At 43.8% G+C, this 16477-nt stretch overlaps 1 protein-coding gene and 1 long non-coding RNA gene across 6 annotated transcripts in view; one reads left to right on the top strand and one right to left on the bottom strand.

Moving 5' to 3' along the window:
- LOC148056643 (uncharacterized) overlaps nt 1-16477 on the top strand; it is a 207037-nt gene that overhangs the window by 15973 nt on the left and 174587 nt on the right. The gene's annotated exons all lie outside the window — the stretch shown is intronic.
- The window catches only part of LOC104021082 (vascular endothelial growth factor receptor kdr-like), a 142137-nt gene that overhangs the window by 21681 nt on the left and 103979 nt on the right, over nt 1-16477 (bottom strand). The window contains exons 18-25 of one of the 2 annotated variants that reach the window (XM_009474572.2): nt 15114-15218; nt 12614-12730; nt 9413-9501; nt 7925-8090; nt 7278-7375; nt 6185-6307; nt 5965-6076; nt 458-557 (exon numbers count right to left, since the gene is read on the bottom strand). In XM_009474572.2, the coding sequence (XP_009472847.1) occupies nt 458-557; nt 5965-6076; nt 6185-6307; nt 7278-7375; nt 7925-8090; nt 9413-9501; nt 12614-12730; nt 15114-15218 (910 nt within the window). The remainder of the gene's footprint in view (nt 1-457; nt 558-5964; nt 6077-6184; nt 6308-7277; nt 7376-7924; nt 8091-9412; nt 9502-12613; nt 12731-15113; nt 15219-16477) is intronic. The other variant, XM_087748360.1, reaches the window with a different exon arrangement.

Genomic DNA, 16477 nt, shown 5'->3' with positions numbered 1-16477 from the left:
GTGTGCTGAAATTCTGTTCTAGTTTCCACGTGGGATGCTTTTTCCTTCTATATTCCTGCCTCAGCTGAGCCTGTAGGCTTTTTATATTCACCTAACTTAAAATTTGACTGATGGGCCCCACTGAAATAAGTTGTAGTTACGGATGCCTAGTTTCTGTCCCAGAACTGGAAATCAAGGCAGACACAGTAGTCTCCTGAACTGAGATTCACGAACTACAGCTGGCATGGGGAGATCTGTTAGTCTTGTTGCTGGCAAAGGCCGAGCTGACTTGGTCTGTCTTTAGCATTCGTCTGTGGTATCAGGAGACCCAAGATATGCACAACTACAACATTTACTGAAAACAAAATACAAAATCCCTCTGATGAGGTCTCCTTCCCCCTCCACACTTAAATGCAGTCTCTTTTGTAATACTTAAATGATATCTATCAGCTCTCAATACAAAACCAGGAGCTCTTACACTTCTGGAGTAGAGTACTCTGGAGATCTCATCCGGGTTCCTTCTTTGAGCCGTCGGCAAAAGTCCTCATCTATCTGCACTCCAGGGTACGGTGAGGCACCTGATGGGAGAAATAAAGAGGAGGCTCCAGGATGGCACAGACCCTATTTCCCAGTCCAGTGAATTAAACACACATCAGTGATACCTGCTGGGTATTCGAGATTAGACCTAGGGTCTGACAGTAAAAGAGGCTAGAGCAAAGAAGGGGTTGCAATCACTTACTATCTACGTGTTTTGTTTGGAAACCCGTTACAGACTCACTCAGTCTCTTTAGAGATTTCAGTCATGCTGTCTCCTCTACATTTGTGATATAGCCAGGACTACTCCAAGGGAAAATATGGCAGAAGAGAAATAAATTTTATTACTTTGAGACTTTAAATGACCTCTTGCTCAGTGGTAGAAAAGTTCCAGCTCATGCAATTGTTTATGTACTGTTTTCCAAACTGTCAGTCTGCCAGTACCCTGCCCTAAGTGAACACACATGAAGTAACTAAGTCCTGCTCGTCATTCATTGCCTTAGAATTGCTGGCCTCTGAGGGAGTGCAGAGAAAGCTGTAGGCACCTAGCTCCTGCAGAAGGCTGCGAGAACCTTGTGGTTCAACTTCAGGTGTAGAATTGGAGTCCTTCTCTCCTGGTTCACCAATTTAGTGTCGCATATGTATTATGCAGTCCTATAGGTAAAATTCCTGTGAAAAATGAGCTTCCAAATTTTTAGCCTTGCTTTCTTTTGTGAGCGTGAGTTCAATGCTGCTTACTTTCAGGTCCACTCAGTTGTTAGTGTGAAACCTGGGAGGACAGTTCATGGCAACTGTAATTGCTTTTGCGAGGTAGACTTCTGTAAAGGGACTGGCAGTATTATATTAACTTGCACAAAAGTTGGCCTAGCAGTTGTCAAAATGAAGGCATGAGACTTATTTCATTTTCTGTGTAAACAGTTATCTTCAGAGGAATGACTAGTATAAATCTATGGATGCTTTGAATGTGCTTTTCTCTTCAGCTAATGAGCAAGTGGGGCTTTTCGGAGGTTGTGGTCTTTGTTGTATGATATCTGCACTTTATGATGCACCACAAATAAGGGGAACGAATATGTCATTTGAGAAGGTGCTCTGGCATCTGAGTAATCCAGACCTCATAGGTAAAATTCAAGAGGTGTCTCCACTGAAGTTTGAAAGGTTACTGAACCTGTTGTGGATAGACCTGAAAGATCTGTAAGCTTTCCTCCCTTCCTTCTCAGCAAAGGCTTCACATGCAGTACAACCCTTGTCTTTCACATTTTGGCATCCTAGAGGCTGGATGGTGAGTTTGGAAGAAAATTTAATCAAGTCTTAACATAGGGGATTGAATGGAATCTGGATCTGTATCCAGCCCTCGAGGAATCTGTGTATGACTTACCGTCTATAACATCCTGCCTATTTCCTGCATTTTTTTTCCCCATTTGGAAACACCATCGTGTGCTGTGCACTTGGGGGCACAACAAGCACAGCAGAAATCTTTTGGATGAAAGCAGTGAAGAGGGTGCCAAAATGTGGCTGTTCCCAGAATTATTCTACTCTGTGAATCTGACTGCTCAATCTGCAAAACTACGCACTGGGGAGCAAAGATCCTGGCAACTTCTAAGAGGGCATCTCAGCACAGCAAATAGGCTCCCATGACATTCAAAGCTCAGGGATGCTTAGACACAGCACATCTGAATCCCTTTGATGTGCAAGTATCAGATCGCAGTATTAAGAGTGTTTCCTGGAGTTATGTAGATTGGAAATAGTCAGGAGCATCATTTCTGCTTTATATCTTGATTTTCCTTCCCAGTTTGTCTTGGCCTGTCATTATGATCGTAATAACTTGCGAACGTAATGTTCAGCTCACACGGCGTCACCCATGAGCCAAACACCTCAAAACAGGCTTGTATCAACTCACGAAATCTCTTTGAATAAACAGATGGATAGAAGACGTAGTGTCACTTTCCTACGCTCTGACAAAAGGGTGAGGATAGGAACAGGGTCTGGGAGCACTAACTACATCCCCTGAACTCTCACTAGCTTGCTTTTTCATCTGTACGGGTTTATCTTGACAAACCTTTACAAGGTACTGAGGCTTCATGAATACCTCTGCAACTTGCCCAGTTGATCCTGTATCTAACAGTGGCGCAGCCTCTCAAGAGAAGTGAGCCTAAGCCTGGCTTGATCTAGGTAGCCCTAGATCATCAGTGTACTGGGGCAATGCTGAAAACAACACCCCTCATTAGGGAAGAGAGGGGCTGCATGGTCTTTTTCATTCATTTCTGACTGCATTATGTGATTGTTGTGCCATCATCGCCAACCGATTTCCATTAGGAGGAGCTGAACGGAGCCATGCCATTGATGAACTGTCCCACTGTTTTACGCTGATCGTTCTGATCTGCGCAAGAAACCCCTCCGTTTGCTGAGTATCACTGGCCGGGTCTGGCTCATGAGCACAGCAGAGGTTATTGATAAGAATTAGTCTGGCAACTACACTGGTTGGGACTGAGACCTTGGGGGCAACATGGTAGGACGGGATGAGGAGGGATGGAGAATTCCACTTGATCTCACAATCTGAGTTATATTTCTTTGGTTACATCATTGATCCTATCAACTGCAATATGTTGGTGAGAGCAAGTACAGGGAAGGCAAAGAAAAATAATTTTTGATTGCAAGATCTTTTGGTAGTTTATATTTTGACTGGTGCTGGCCTCCTACCAGCTGGAGGCAGCTCAGATCTCAAAAGCAAGGAACTCTCCCTTTCGCATCTCCACTCACCATTGTACTTCATCTGGACTATGTGACGAGCCTAGTAACTTGGATTTGGGATGCTGAGACAGCTTGGGAGCAACGTAGGCTGAAACATATGGTGTAAGGTCTACACATGACGTTTTCCTTAAGGGAAATCTCTTCTAAAACGCTCAAAGATGTGGCATGCATTGGATATGGTAGCACTCTTTTGATCTTGGTTTTACTTTAGGAGGATAATAAGATGCTGATGTTATACTACCAGGCACTGGTTGTTTACATAATTACCTTTGATTGCGTTTTGAACGGTGCACATTTAAATTCCAGGAGACACCGACATTCTGTAATGCACCATGTAAGTGATTTCAAGATGTATTAAGCATGGCTGGCATTACCTGACGTGAGGTGTGCTGACCCCATTTAAATAATGCAAAGCTCAATGCAGACTCAGCCCCAAATGAAAATTAGCAGTCTCTCAGGTCCTGACTTCTCTGTGTATCACCAAAATGGATCCAATCTGCCAGCCTTTCTGGAGGAAGCCTATCGTGCTTCATTCAGCCTCTCGCCCCGAAAGGGCCCATGTCCAACCCAAACTGTGCATTTTGCTAATCAGTATCTTTTCCTTTTTTAGAGGGTGCTAAGTCCGTGGGACCCAGTAAAAAGCAGCAGTTGTAAATGGGAGCCAAAGCATACCCTGTAGCAACAACAAATAACTTCCATCCCCTGGCTCGCAATGATCTGTAAAACTTTTATATAAGAGAGTTCAATCGGTGACACAAATCCTTAATTAAATATTTATCGTGTGAGCTGCAGATGTGAGTAGTGCCAAACCGCAGACATGCCTGGATGATCTGCATGAAAAACCCTCTTAGAGAAAATGACTGCTTTTGAATCGGTGCCACGGATTGAAGAAAGTCGTTTGTGATCTACGTCATAACGAGGGCAGAGGCTGCTCTACGGATGGCAGCCCTTGGAGCAATTGAGTAGATTCCTCTGAATTCAGAAGAGGACAGTCTATTGTTCAAAGTAAGCACCTTCATTAAGAAAAGAGGCTATCTAAAATTAAAAGAAACTAGGTAAATTATTTTTAAAAATAGTTAAAAATAGGGATGAATTTCAGTGACTGTATTTTAATTTTTATTAGTCTTCAGTATTAAAGGCCAAATGACCCAAAGTTTGCATCTCTTAAACTCTGTCAGGACCTTTGGGAATGGTGTAAACAGTTTGCCTTCTGCAGTGGTCCTTGCCAGTCATCAGTAGTCAGTTCATTTGGTTCCTCGGAGATGCCCAATGGAGAGACTGTCCCCTCTGAGCGTCTCTGCATGCTAATGCTAACACATCTTCTTGAATAATCTATTGGAACTGGGGCACTGCCCGTGCTTCTGGAGCTTCGTCTTTCTGTGGTGTTTCAAAACACGTGCAGCAGGTGATGCTGTTACAGAGCCAGGGAGGTGTTACACCAGAGTAACAGAACTCTAAATAAAAAGGACTGAACTCCAGAGAAAGCGACAACTACCACTTGTTTTAACCGTTTGAGTACGAACTTTGTTTTGCATGCTGATACAAACTAGAGAAAAGTCCAAACCAAAGACTTGGACTGAAATCAGGTTGTGATCTTTGCAGCCAGCCCTAAATAAAGATTAGGATAGAAACAGCTCCAGACTTTGCATCCAGATCTGGACTTGGCCCCTTGAGCCCGATCACTAATTTCAACTGATCCATGAACCAAAGACAGTAGGAGATTACAGAGTTTGCTTTAAAATTCAGCAGCTTAAGTTGACAATGCTTCTTGTTTTCTTTTGTCTGCAAATGCTGATTAAAAAGCCAGAGCTGACATTCCTAAATTCCCTCAGGAAAACAAAACTTGCCACTCTGCAAGGAGAATTTGAGAGCGGCAAAGTCCGACTGTCTGTAAGACTGCTTGTCTGAATTTCAGGGCTTTATCTGCTGGACAGTAACCAGATGTCAGTGAGGCTGAGATTTCTAACAGCACCATAAGATGAAATCTATAGTACGTAAAGAACACCATCACTAGTCTTTCAAAAATGTTGTGGTTTGCAAATGATATGGCCAGAAGAGTATGCGTTCTACCTGTTTGCTGCCAAAATGGCTTATGCAGAGTCCAGCACTGGTTCTCCTATCAACCTGATGGCAGCTGCTGCCAATACATTTTTCTTACTTAGAAAATCTGTCTTAGATTTGGTGGGGAAGATAATCAAGCTGGGATAAAATGTCATGTGGGCAAACTCCCTTGTGTTCCATGGGCTGCCACTAGCAACATCAGCCCACTGTGTCAGCAGCAGCGTAATCCTCCGCAGCCCGAGAGCTGCGGGGGTTCCTGAAGCCGACTGCTTAGGGGAAAATATGGTTTGACAGGGAACCTTTTTCATTGCTCCCAAAGAAACATTTCACTCCTGAGCAGCAGAGGCTTGCATTATCTCTGTGCTCTGTTGGTTTCAATTATTACAAATGTTAGGTCCAGGGGTTTGGCTTTTGTTTTGGTGTCCCCCCCGCCCTCCTTCCAGTATTCGCTGTTTTCATGCACTTTGCCAGGTGGAGTTCTCATTGACTTCAGTCCAGTGACTTTATTTTGCACCGGATCTGCGCTGTGCAATTGTACTAACTGAAATAGAAACATGGCACCACGCTATCGTCTTTTGTTTAAAGCTTTTCATAGCAATAGAGCTATAAATTAGAGGGAAAAAAGTTTTAAACCATTCTTACCTAGAGAAAATATTTCCCATAGCAGCACTCCAAAAGACCATACGTCACTCTGTGTTGTGTAAATTTTGTCAAAAATAGCTTCTGGAGCCATCCATTTGAGTGGAAGTCTTGCCTAAGAATGCAAAAGACACAACACGTTGCCAGAAATGCTGTTACTAATCTGCTCAGGCCCTAGGGGAATAAAAACTTGTGATTAGCGTTTCGAGTTTCTTCCACTTACATCTCCTTTCCGTACGTAGTCAGGGTCTTTATAAATATCCCTGGCTAGTCCGAAGTCACAGATCTTAACCACGTTGTTCTCTGAAAGAAGGATGTTCCTCGCTGCCAAATCCCGATGAATGCACTGTGAAGGAATGAGGACAGGCAAGATCAGAGGGTCTGCCTGGACAACGAGCCACTGCTCGAGTGGAAAGCTTGAGGCCTTCTTTGGAAATGGAAAGATAATGGAACTTTTGTTGTGAGCAGCTTAGAGAGGGGAAATGTGGGGGGGAATCTGCTGCAAATATACTGTCCTATGCAAAAGAGAAAATAACTCGGGGAACAAGCCAAGTATTACAGTTAGTTTTCTGATTTTTCTATGTGAAATAACTTCCACGGTTATGGAGTGCCATTTTCCAGTTAATTGTTCTGCGGCAAATTTGGGAGAGGTCAAAAAGCAGCTGCCGCTACGTTTGCAAATGCAGTGCCATGAGCGTGTGTGAGACGGGGGTGATCGCACGCAGGCGATTACTGTGCTCGTGACTGCGGTGTGTGCTGCCCTGGCAGCTGTGCGGTACGTGCGCGCTCTCAGATTTGTGCGTGCTTTGGCATGTGTATTACATTCAATTTACTTCAAAAACAGGTGTTCCATAGGCTACAAACATACTTTTTTTTTTTTATCAAAAAGAGATGCTGACTTTGCTGATAGTCTCCAACATTACTGACAAGCTAAATAAATAGCTGTATACTCCCTCTTCATTTTTCAGTAGTACTTTTGTTTACTGTACTAGAAGGATCTTTCTCTATGAGAAGCCTTTTCTGCATTTATTTATGAGACAGTTCCACAAATGGTCTTACAATCTGTATTTGCTCCTTCTATCTAAACTCTCCTGTTACAGATGCCAGTCCTTGTGGCCAAGAATATGATGGATATTCCTTCACAACTCCTTCAGTGCTACGTATTGCTTAACCACCAGGCCTAATGTGATCTCCAACGCTTTAATATCAGAGCAAAAAGCAGATTACTCAGGCTCAAAAGTATATTTGGATTTCTTCATATCAGATACTCATGATTCTGTGAAAGAAGTTCAGCCCTGACGTTTTAATGAGCTCACTTTTCGGGAGGCGAGAAACTCCATGCCTTTTGCCACTTGGAAGCTATAGCAAATCAGATCCTCCAAAGTCAGGGGCCGCTTGTACAGATCTTCAGCATCTAGGAGAGATCACAGACACAGCAAAACACTAGAGAAACAGTTACAGACGTTTTTGGCGCTGGTGCCACTTGCTCGCTGATGACCCCAGCCCTGCATCTAAGTGTTGTTCCATGAGTTCTCTACTAGGATTACAATTGTGGTTTAGGAACCACTGGCCTAGAGGCAGAAGATAAGGTGATTAAAAATCTCCAACCAACATCGATCATGTCATTTAGCTGTGGGGAAACCAGCAGCTGGGCATAAAAGTGAGGGAAACTATTTCTAGTGAGCGAGTGACGAGACTGGGGACAGCCGGGCCCCACAAATCTGGTAAAATATGGCTATTACTCCTCTTACACAACAGGAGCAGCTTTTATATGCATACATTATTGCAAGTCTCTTTTTGTGAGAAAGTTGGAGTGAGGCACAGGCAAGAGAAAGAACTTGTGATTTCAGGAGCAAGTCAAGCTGTGTAAGGGATTGTAAAGTGCATGACAGTGTGTGTGGCACTAGCCAAGTCACAGAAATCTCTATAATAAAAGATCTGGGATTAGGTAGGTTTCTTTTACCTTCTTCATCCTCTTCTGAATCACTGTAGCTCTTATCTTCAATAAATCCCGAGCTGGCGGAGCTTCCTGTGCTGGCTACGCTCTCAAGGCGCCTCTTGATCAGTTCGGTCAAATCACTGTTGGACTCATCCAGGCTTTTCTCTGCTTGGTCAGAGTTTTCCTGGGACTAGAAGTGGTAGAAAACTGAATTTTAGCTTTGGATGATTCAATGCCTGGGCATTCAAAATATGTAAAAGAACGGCATATGGAGAAAGCGTCCTCTGGAGACGAGCTCAAAACGTGTTTGAACACGGTGTTCCCTGAATAGCAGAACTAATGAAGCCTGGTTTTCTATTTATTCGTACAGAACCTCCCATTTTACTGATAGCCATGTTCCACCAGAAAAGTTAGCTGGAAGCTGGTCAGCTGAGACTGAGAGATGAGCAGAGAGATATTGTAATTCTGTACCTCTTCCTTTCTTAGGAAACCACGCTAAAAATCACAGTTCAAGGTAAGGTATGTGCCTGATGTGCACTGAAATGCATCAGTCTCACCCTCTCCTGGGGAGTGAGACATAACCAGTCCCTGCAATTCATGAAAACAATAGTGAGAAAACAAATTTTGAGTGACTGTACCAGGAAAGGAAAATCTTCTTTTACACAGAGTACCTTATGTACTTTTGTGCCTGTACACAATAGGTATAATAATAATAATAATAATAATAATAATAATAATAATAATAATAATAATAGAATCATCCGGGAAAATGATCTTAGGGAGGCTCTGGTTTCTGGCAGGGCTTAGATCAGAGAGCCCTTTCGACGCTGTATTTTCACAACGAGGAGGTATTCCCATCCTCTCCCCATCGCTGATTTCTGGCCTCCTGTGTCTTCCCCCATGTCCTAGCCCAGTTTGTGCTAGCACAAATGCTTGTCTGGATGCAGACAACCCTTTGGAAACCCAAACCGTTTGCTTAGTTTTAACACAGACCGTGCTCGTGCTCCAGTTTGCTGCATACAGCACGGACTTCTAGGCTGGCACAGGGGAAGGGAAAACACATAAGATGGGAATGAGCAGGTGATGAAGGGTGAGCTGCGTTCGGTAGCGGGGGGGGCTAGAAACAAAAATCCCCAAACTGGTCTTGTATTTTGGGAGGGTCCACCTTCTCCTAGTTCAGTTAATACCAGTTTTTCACTACTACTTTGTTGCCCGCCTTGCGCTGGGTAGTGTCTCACAAGTAATTCCCCCTCTCTCTCAAATGCACTTGAGTGCTCGGGTGTTTGCAACTAATTCTTTAGTAGGTGCTAGAAGAGAAGAGGATGGGAGCGAGATATTGCAGGGAAAACAGTTTCCTTTTCTTGCTCATACAATTTGAAACGTGGTGAGAAAATAAGGTGCCTCTATAAATACCAAACTGTCTCAGAGCCAATGCAGAAAAAAATCCAACTTGTGGTCAGTGGTTGTTAATTCTCTGCCTTGTGACTATGAAAAGCCTGTCATTTTTTTTACCTTGTATGCAATGAAATCTCCGCGTTTTCCTCTTAGGTAGTTGGACAGATTTCCATATTTGCAGTATTCTACTATGACCATTAAAGGACCTAAAAAGACAGTGAAAGTCAAATGAGTTTTGAAGCACTTCAAAGCACTTAATACTAACTTATCCCCACAAATCCTCTTCAAAATGAGTAAATACTGTCATTCCCATTATACAGGTGAGGAGATTAGGAAACAGAGAAGTGACACTCCAGAGGCACACAATCAGTAGTGGATATGGAGAGGAGGGGATACAGTACTGGTTCTTAGTTTCCCCATTAGATAGTAACAGTTGCTATTTACTCCTTATTTAGAAACAAAGGAAAATTCAGCATGATAAATAAGAATATACAATCCCATGTGCTGCTAAGGTTGTTTTACTCAATACATAGATCCATAGCATGGAGCAGTCTTCGTTTTTCTCTGCTGCCTTTGCAATGGTTTGGTTTGGGTGGAGCTGATGCCGCTAGAGGCAATAGAAGTACGCAGGATCACAGACAGATCTAAATCAAAAGTTGCAAAAATATTTAATCTGAAGTTTTTGAAAGCCTGAAAAGTCGTATCAATTCCTTCCTTTCTCATTTCTGTGCAAGCTACTGTAGAGTTCAGTGCAATTGCTGCTTTTATACAATTATGCATAGTTTTAAGATCTGCTTGAAAATGCTTTTATGTTTCAGTGTGAGCCATTAGGAAAGGGAAAAGCTACATTCTCTACCTTTAGCATAACCACTGCTTTGTGTAATCATCAAATGTAAGATAAGGTGAAATCGTGGGACTAGAATGCATATGAACGTGTATTATTATCAATCCTAAGCAACCAGACTTTCACATCCAGAAACCTTTTTCTGTCTAGAATGTCCATAGTTCAGACTTAGGAATGTGACCTTCAAAGGAGCCGTGCTGAGAGCTGCACTTGGCCACTGGGGAAGGAGGCGGCTCTAAGCAGCACTTCCATCTGGCTGTGTCAGAAACGCGCATACAGACTTGGACTGCGTCTGCCTCCTTGGTCCGGCCTGATGCATACAGTATCGAGTGGAAGGGCTGAGAGCAGGGCTGTAAGGGAGAGCGGAGGGGTCGAGGGGGGAAGGAACACCTTTGGGCTGTTCAGGACTTCCAGTTCCTATTGACCACAGCTGTAACATCTTCAGCACACTGTACCAGTGATTGCAAAAACACAACTGGCCCAAAAGCGGAGCTGGTAGCGGTTCCACTGCTGACCACACAACGCTGCTCGCTTGGGCTTACAGGCAGCCGTGCTGGGATCTGGCAGTGCACTAGACATGGCCTCTCCATATTCTGTTTCCTCATTCTAAAGCATATACTATGCATTAGTTCTAACTGCTTAACATCAGACACTCAGCCAAGGTGTTAAAATTTGTTATTTGTTATATTGTTAAAATAATGTATGTGCATACTTAATATCAGTCTTCATCAGGAATACTGTTATATCGTTACATAAAACCTAACAAGGAAGGAGAAAGCACTGTATTCTGCAATGGCATTTTAATAGTAACTCTTATCCCAGTGTCTGTCTTGAGAGCTGAAGGCTGTTTTTCTTTAGTCTGCAGTTGCATTGCTCAGAGGTAAACAGGGCAGCGCCTGCCGGGAGGCACCTCCGTGCCCTGCAAGGCCGTGCTGCGCCGCTCTGCTCCGTCCACGGCTCCCCAGGGTAATCGGTGGTTTTTCTGGGCGGCTAGCAGGGAAGAGTGAGGGCTGCCTCCTCACCCAGGGGGGCAATCAGGATGGAGCAGGGTGGAGAATGGGAAACTGAGGGACTCCCAGGAGAAAAAGGCCCTCAGGGACTGGACAATCACGGTGTTTGATCCGTTACTGAGATGTATTTTACTACAGAACTAGAAATCTGTGGCCGAATTAGCGCTTTGGTTACAAACTATTGACCTCTTAGTAATGCTGCCATGTTTTAGGTACCTGTTTGTATCAAGCCACCTCACTGACTTGACAGGAGAGGAGAGTCACCAGCATTCATCATGTTACTTCCCCCCTACTCACCGTCCCCAGCAAAGGCTATTTGCTTATGCATCTGAGTCTTAAAAGCCTCCAGCTAAAGCTGGCCATCCTCCCAGACAAGCTTTTGGGGTCTGCAGTGCCCCAGTTCCTGCGAGTTCCCTGTTGATGGCTCCTGGATTACAGCAGTGTCTGTGGTTGCTGGTTGCTCACTGCTCCTCGAGGAACTGGGAGTATCTTGCTGGAGGGAAGATTTCTTTCCTGGCATCCCACCAGATCTACCTCACTGAAGTTTTCTTTTTTCCCCCGTGACTGGACAACTACATGTTCTTTGGGAAGATGATAGCTTCGGAGTCTCAGATGACAACAGACGTGCACCATCTCTGTCGCTCTTTCCCCTTCATTTATTTTACTCTGTTTTTTTTGTCCTCAGCCCTCCTAAATCTGTCCTTTGGGGATTGTTTTGCAGGTTCATTGTAAGCAGTAAAGAGGCATCTTTGAGAGTTGCTACCCTGAAGTTCAAGCACAGTATAGTAACAGACAAGGATGCTTTGTATGGCAGTAGGGGAAGGGATGTTTTAGTGACAAAGGTCTAAGATTTATGGAGTCCTTTGTTTAAGTCTGCGCTTTGCAGCAGGTTCTTTGTGTGATGTACAGCCAGTTGTGCCAGCTCAGCCCCTTGGAAGTCCGTGCTGTTGCCCCGTTCAGCTTTGGACTGCTTCAGGCTTCCTGTGTACTACGCAAAAACTGCCTGCGTTTTCCCAGCAAGGGTGAAGTGCTTGGGAAAGGAGGAGGCCTCAAGCAGCTAAGTGCTCAGCCTGGTGCATCCTCCTGATAAGGCAGGGAAGAAGAGGGAAGAACCTTTGAAATGATCAGTAGTGACTGTGTGGAGGAATTGGGCACCCAATTGCAATTAAGGATCTTGCCTCCCTTCAGTCCATAATCCCTTTTGTAAACAAGCTTACAAAGGACAGAGAAAAAGAAAATAGAGAAGTGACACCACTGGCTGGAGGAAGATGCTCAGAAACCAGTGATGAAATGCAGCCATATTCTGCAGTAGCAGAAGCTCTCCTATGAGCAGAGAGGTAGAAATGCTTGTGCTTGCATTAACTGTGTGCGCATGAGACTTGGACTCCGCCACAGATACATCCAAACACCGTTGTATCTGCAAGGTGTTTCTTCTTTGCTCCTTATTTACTGAGGACTTCTCACCTCCGGCTTTGGTGCAGGCTCCCAGCAGGTTGACTACATTCAGGTGATGTCCTATATGGATGAGGATCTTCAGTTCAGACATTAAAGCCTTGCATTCATTAGTAGTTGCACATTCTGCTTAAGATAAACAGGAAAAAAATCATCTTTACACAACAGGATATTTTCAACAGGACACAGCAAGATCCTGTTTATACTTGGAAACAAAACCCACCCAGGTTACTTTGCAGTATCTTTGCTTTTCAGACTCTTAAACAGATAATAATTCATCCGTTTTATTGTCTGTTGACCTTTATCTTTTGAGTGACTCTTCCTTTCTCTAGCATGGGTTATGGAGGGTTACTGTCCTGTAGGAGAACCCTCCCCCCAAATCAGATACCAGAGAGCCTTTGCAAGGGCTGAATTTTGCAAGCTTAGCAAAGGAAAACCCAACCATTCCAAGCAACAATAGCACACAGAAGAACGTGCTTCTCCATCGTTAATGGTGATGTGCAGTTTAGTAGTACTTCTTTACAATACCTCAGAATATATTTTTCCACGGTACTGAGCAACTCTCCACTGCAGGTGATGGAGGAATCCAACACATCTGTAAGTTGGGTCCCAAAATGTACTGGAGGATGTACAGCATTACTAAATGTCAGCCCCGTGAGATCTCATCGACCCAAGAAATACATTTTCCAGAAAAGCAGAGAGGGCCACATTTGTGTGTGAACCATGAACCTGACATTTGATGAAGCACTGGCTAGCCGGTTATACTGTAGTTTCATTCTCTCTTGCTGCCAAAGCTGAGGAAGGCACTCTCAGACCAGAACCTTGTTCAGATGCTGGCTTCTTTCCTCTGCCTTCTTTCCAAAACTTTCATGATGTATATTAACAAAAGGGCCTGTGTCCTCTTTCCTCTGTTTTTGCCTTTGCATCATGTAAGATTTAAGTATGAAGAAACAGTTACCTAACAGATCATTTGGTGAGACAAATGTAGCCTCTTTATCTGTTTGTAGAATGCTCCATAAACAAATCTTTCACCCCATTGTGTCATAAAGAAGGAGCTATTCCAAGCCCAAGGTTTCTTCAGTCCACAGTGTCGTAGATGGGTGTGTACATGAGTGGTATTACTCCTGATTTACCCTGGCATGAGCTGGCACACATGCCTGGCAAAATCTAAACAGAACAGCCTCAGAAGTGTTTCAGATAATCTTGCACGTTAAGTTTTATGCCTTCAACCCAGAACCGATACCAGCCTGCTTCATGGAAATGACAGATAATGCTACAATTACAGAAATGCAGACATCTCCAGAGCCTTTTTTTTCCCTGAATGGATTGACACTAGAGGATCTGCTTTATTCAGGAAAGTGATGAATTATGGGCCTGTTAGTTGGGGAGGGGCAGGTTAGAGCCGGAGGCTATTGCCTCCACTGGGGAAGGAAGGCGTAAAATGGTGGAAGAACTGTCTAATAGTTTGCTGAATATGTGCAGGCAGGATAGAGTTGACATGAGGATCAGTTGGGAAACACAGCGTGGAAGTGAATGAAAACCCAGAGCTATCCAGGGCAGGAAGTTTTGGATGGGGAAGGGAGTGCGTCTGGATCAGGGGCTTCTAGGATATTTCAGGGATCTGGAGATGGACATGGAACAGACGAAACAACAGCAGGAGAGGAGATGATCTGAAGATCTACTGACTAATGCAGAGAAGGGAGATCAGATTCAGAGGAGGTCCAGACAGGTGACAAACTGATGTTTTTGCAATTTCAGAGAGATGGGAAGCAGCAGAGCATCGGGAGAGGCAGCTAGCAACAGAAGCCAAATACATTGACAGAAGTTCCTGAATCATGGCATTGCAGGGGTTAATACTGTCATGCGGCAGCAATGCAGAGCAATGTGGGCTGTGAAAAGCCATCCAGTGAGCATCGATTGTACCTTTGAAAAAAAATCCTAAGTGAACAGTGAAAAACCTCCAACCCAAGTAGGCAATGTACTGGCTGATGCATTTATTCATAAGGTGTCTGCAGAGGCTTTGTATGTAAATATGATGTGCAAGAATAGTCTCCAAGTTCCCCCTCTTCCCCACCACTGAATGGTAAAAGCTTTCCTTAATTTCAATAATTGCAAGCAAGTTGTCTCTAATTCACTCCCTTGGCATTGCTTTTTTTCCAACCCCTTGAACTGTTCTGCATCTGGAAGGGCTGTGATCGAAGGCTTAGATCCAATTTCAGACTATCTAATGTAATTACATTCTGTAATCTGTTTCCCTCCTAACCCCACAGATCTGGAAGCTGCTGTTTTCCTCCTCTAGGAATACAAGACTTAATCAGCAGCACAGCATGGAGCCCACTTGTCATTTCCTACACGTTAACATCCACTGTATAATGACTAATTGCTCCCATATGACAAACCCACTCCCTTGTGAACACAATGAACTTGGGACTGGTTTGGAGCTGAGAACTGGAAACCTCATTGCCCGCAGGTTCCCTGAGGAGTCTTGTGAGAATCTCAGAGGGATATGTACCTTTAAGCATTTTTACGGCAACTGTTTTGCAGGTTGAAGATTTATCAATGCCAAAAGCAGACGCCTCCACCACCTTCCCAAAAGCACCATGACCCAGAGTTTTACCTAGAGAAGCAAGAGTCGAGAATGAGCCAAAGGGGACTTACGACAGTCTGCATCAGATAAGAGGGAAACATGCGTTCTCAGCTATGCAAGAAATACAGGACTCCAGTGCCCAGGCATAACGTAGACGTAGACCGATAGTCAATAGGAGCCTGTATCGCACATTTGCAGTATATGGATATAAACGGTTTGATTTATATCCATATGACTTTAATGCAATACAGTATGTGATAGAACAGAGTAGAATAAATAAATCTGCATTCAGCTGCAGGCAAGGCTGAATATATATATATGTCTTAAGGGTAAAACCATTATGTATAGTTGTCCTGAAGCCTAGGAAAGTCAGAGCCTGGTTAAACACAGAATTGTGGAACCCTGATCTCTCATGAATCACAGTCATGGAGATAGCCAGCTAAGGCACTCAGGTGGTCAGAACCCTTTAACCCGTCAGTTATTGACATTTATTTGATGTAAAAGCTATACTAAATGGAATTTAAGAGGATAATCTTTGTTCATTTTCCCTTTCATTTGAATTTTCATGCCTGCGTTACCTAGGGTGCTCTAAGGGCTCTGACGCACAATGCAGCAGGGTACGCTGGGCATCGTGGTCTGGCTTTTTGGTTCTGCTAGTTTGACCCTATGTCCCACCATCATCTCATTTTTTGTTATTTTTGTCTGTCTTCCTCCGTCTTCCGTGTTTTCCAGCTAAAGCTCCAAGAGCACACACAACTACAGATATATTCCCTGCGCTCATCATTGCACACAGATGCTACTGTTTCTCTATACAAACACAACCTGCTTTTTGCATTTTCTTGCTCCATCATCCAGTGAGCTGAGCTGTTGAATGAAATTTGGTTCATTTTTTTCATGATAGCTCTTTACAACTCAAAGCCAAGTTTAAGTGGTTGATAAGGAATTGATTATTGGATGAATTGGTAGATTTGTCCAAAACAAAATTCACTGAAAGACTCTCACCTTTCAGACTGATTCTCTTTCCCTTTTCCTTTATGGGTGTGAAACCATACTTTTGGCAGGGACAGTACCTGGAGGTACCTTTCTTCCCTGTCAAGAGTTTGGCTTCGCTTCTCCAAGAAAGAAAAAGAGGTGGTAGCTATTTTGAGAGAGACATCATCTTTGCTTTTCTTACCAAATCCCTTGCTTCACCCCCCACTAAGGATGATCCTGAATTCTGTGACTCACTGCCAGTTCTCCCCAAGGATGGTAGTACACTGGCACTAAATGATAGGCTGCTTCTTGGGTTA

Source organism: Nipponia nippon, unplaced genomic scaffold (genome assembly GCF_047370975.1).
Source record: "Nipponia nippon isolate SJK-2023a ecotype South Korea unplaced genomic scaffold, ASM4737097v1 scaffold_12, whole genome shotgun sequence".
NCBI lineage: Eukaryota > Metazoa > Chordata > Aves > Pelecaniformes > Threskiornithidae > Nipponia > Nipponia nippon.
This window is presented reverse-complemented; position numbering and strand designations above follow the sequence as displayed.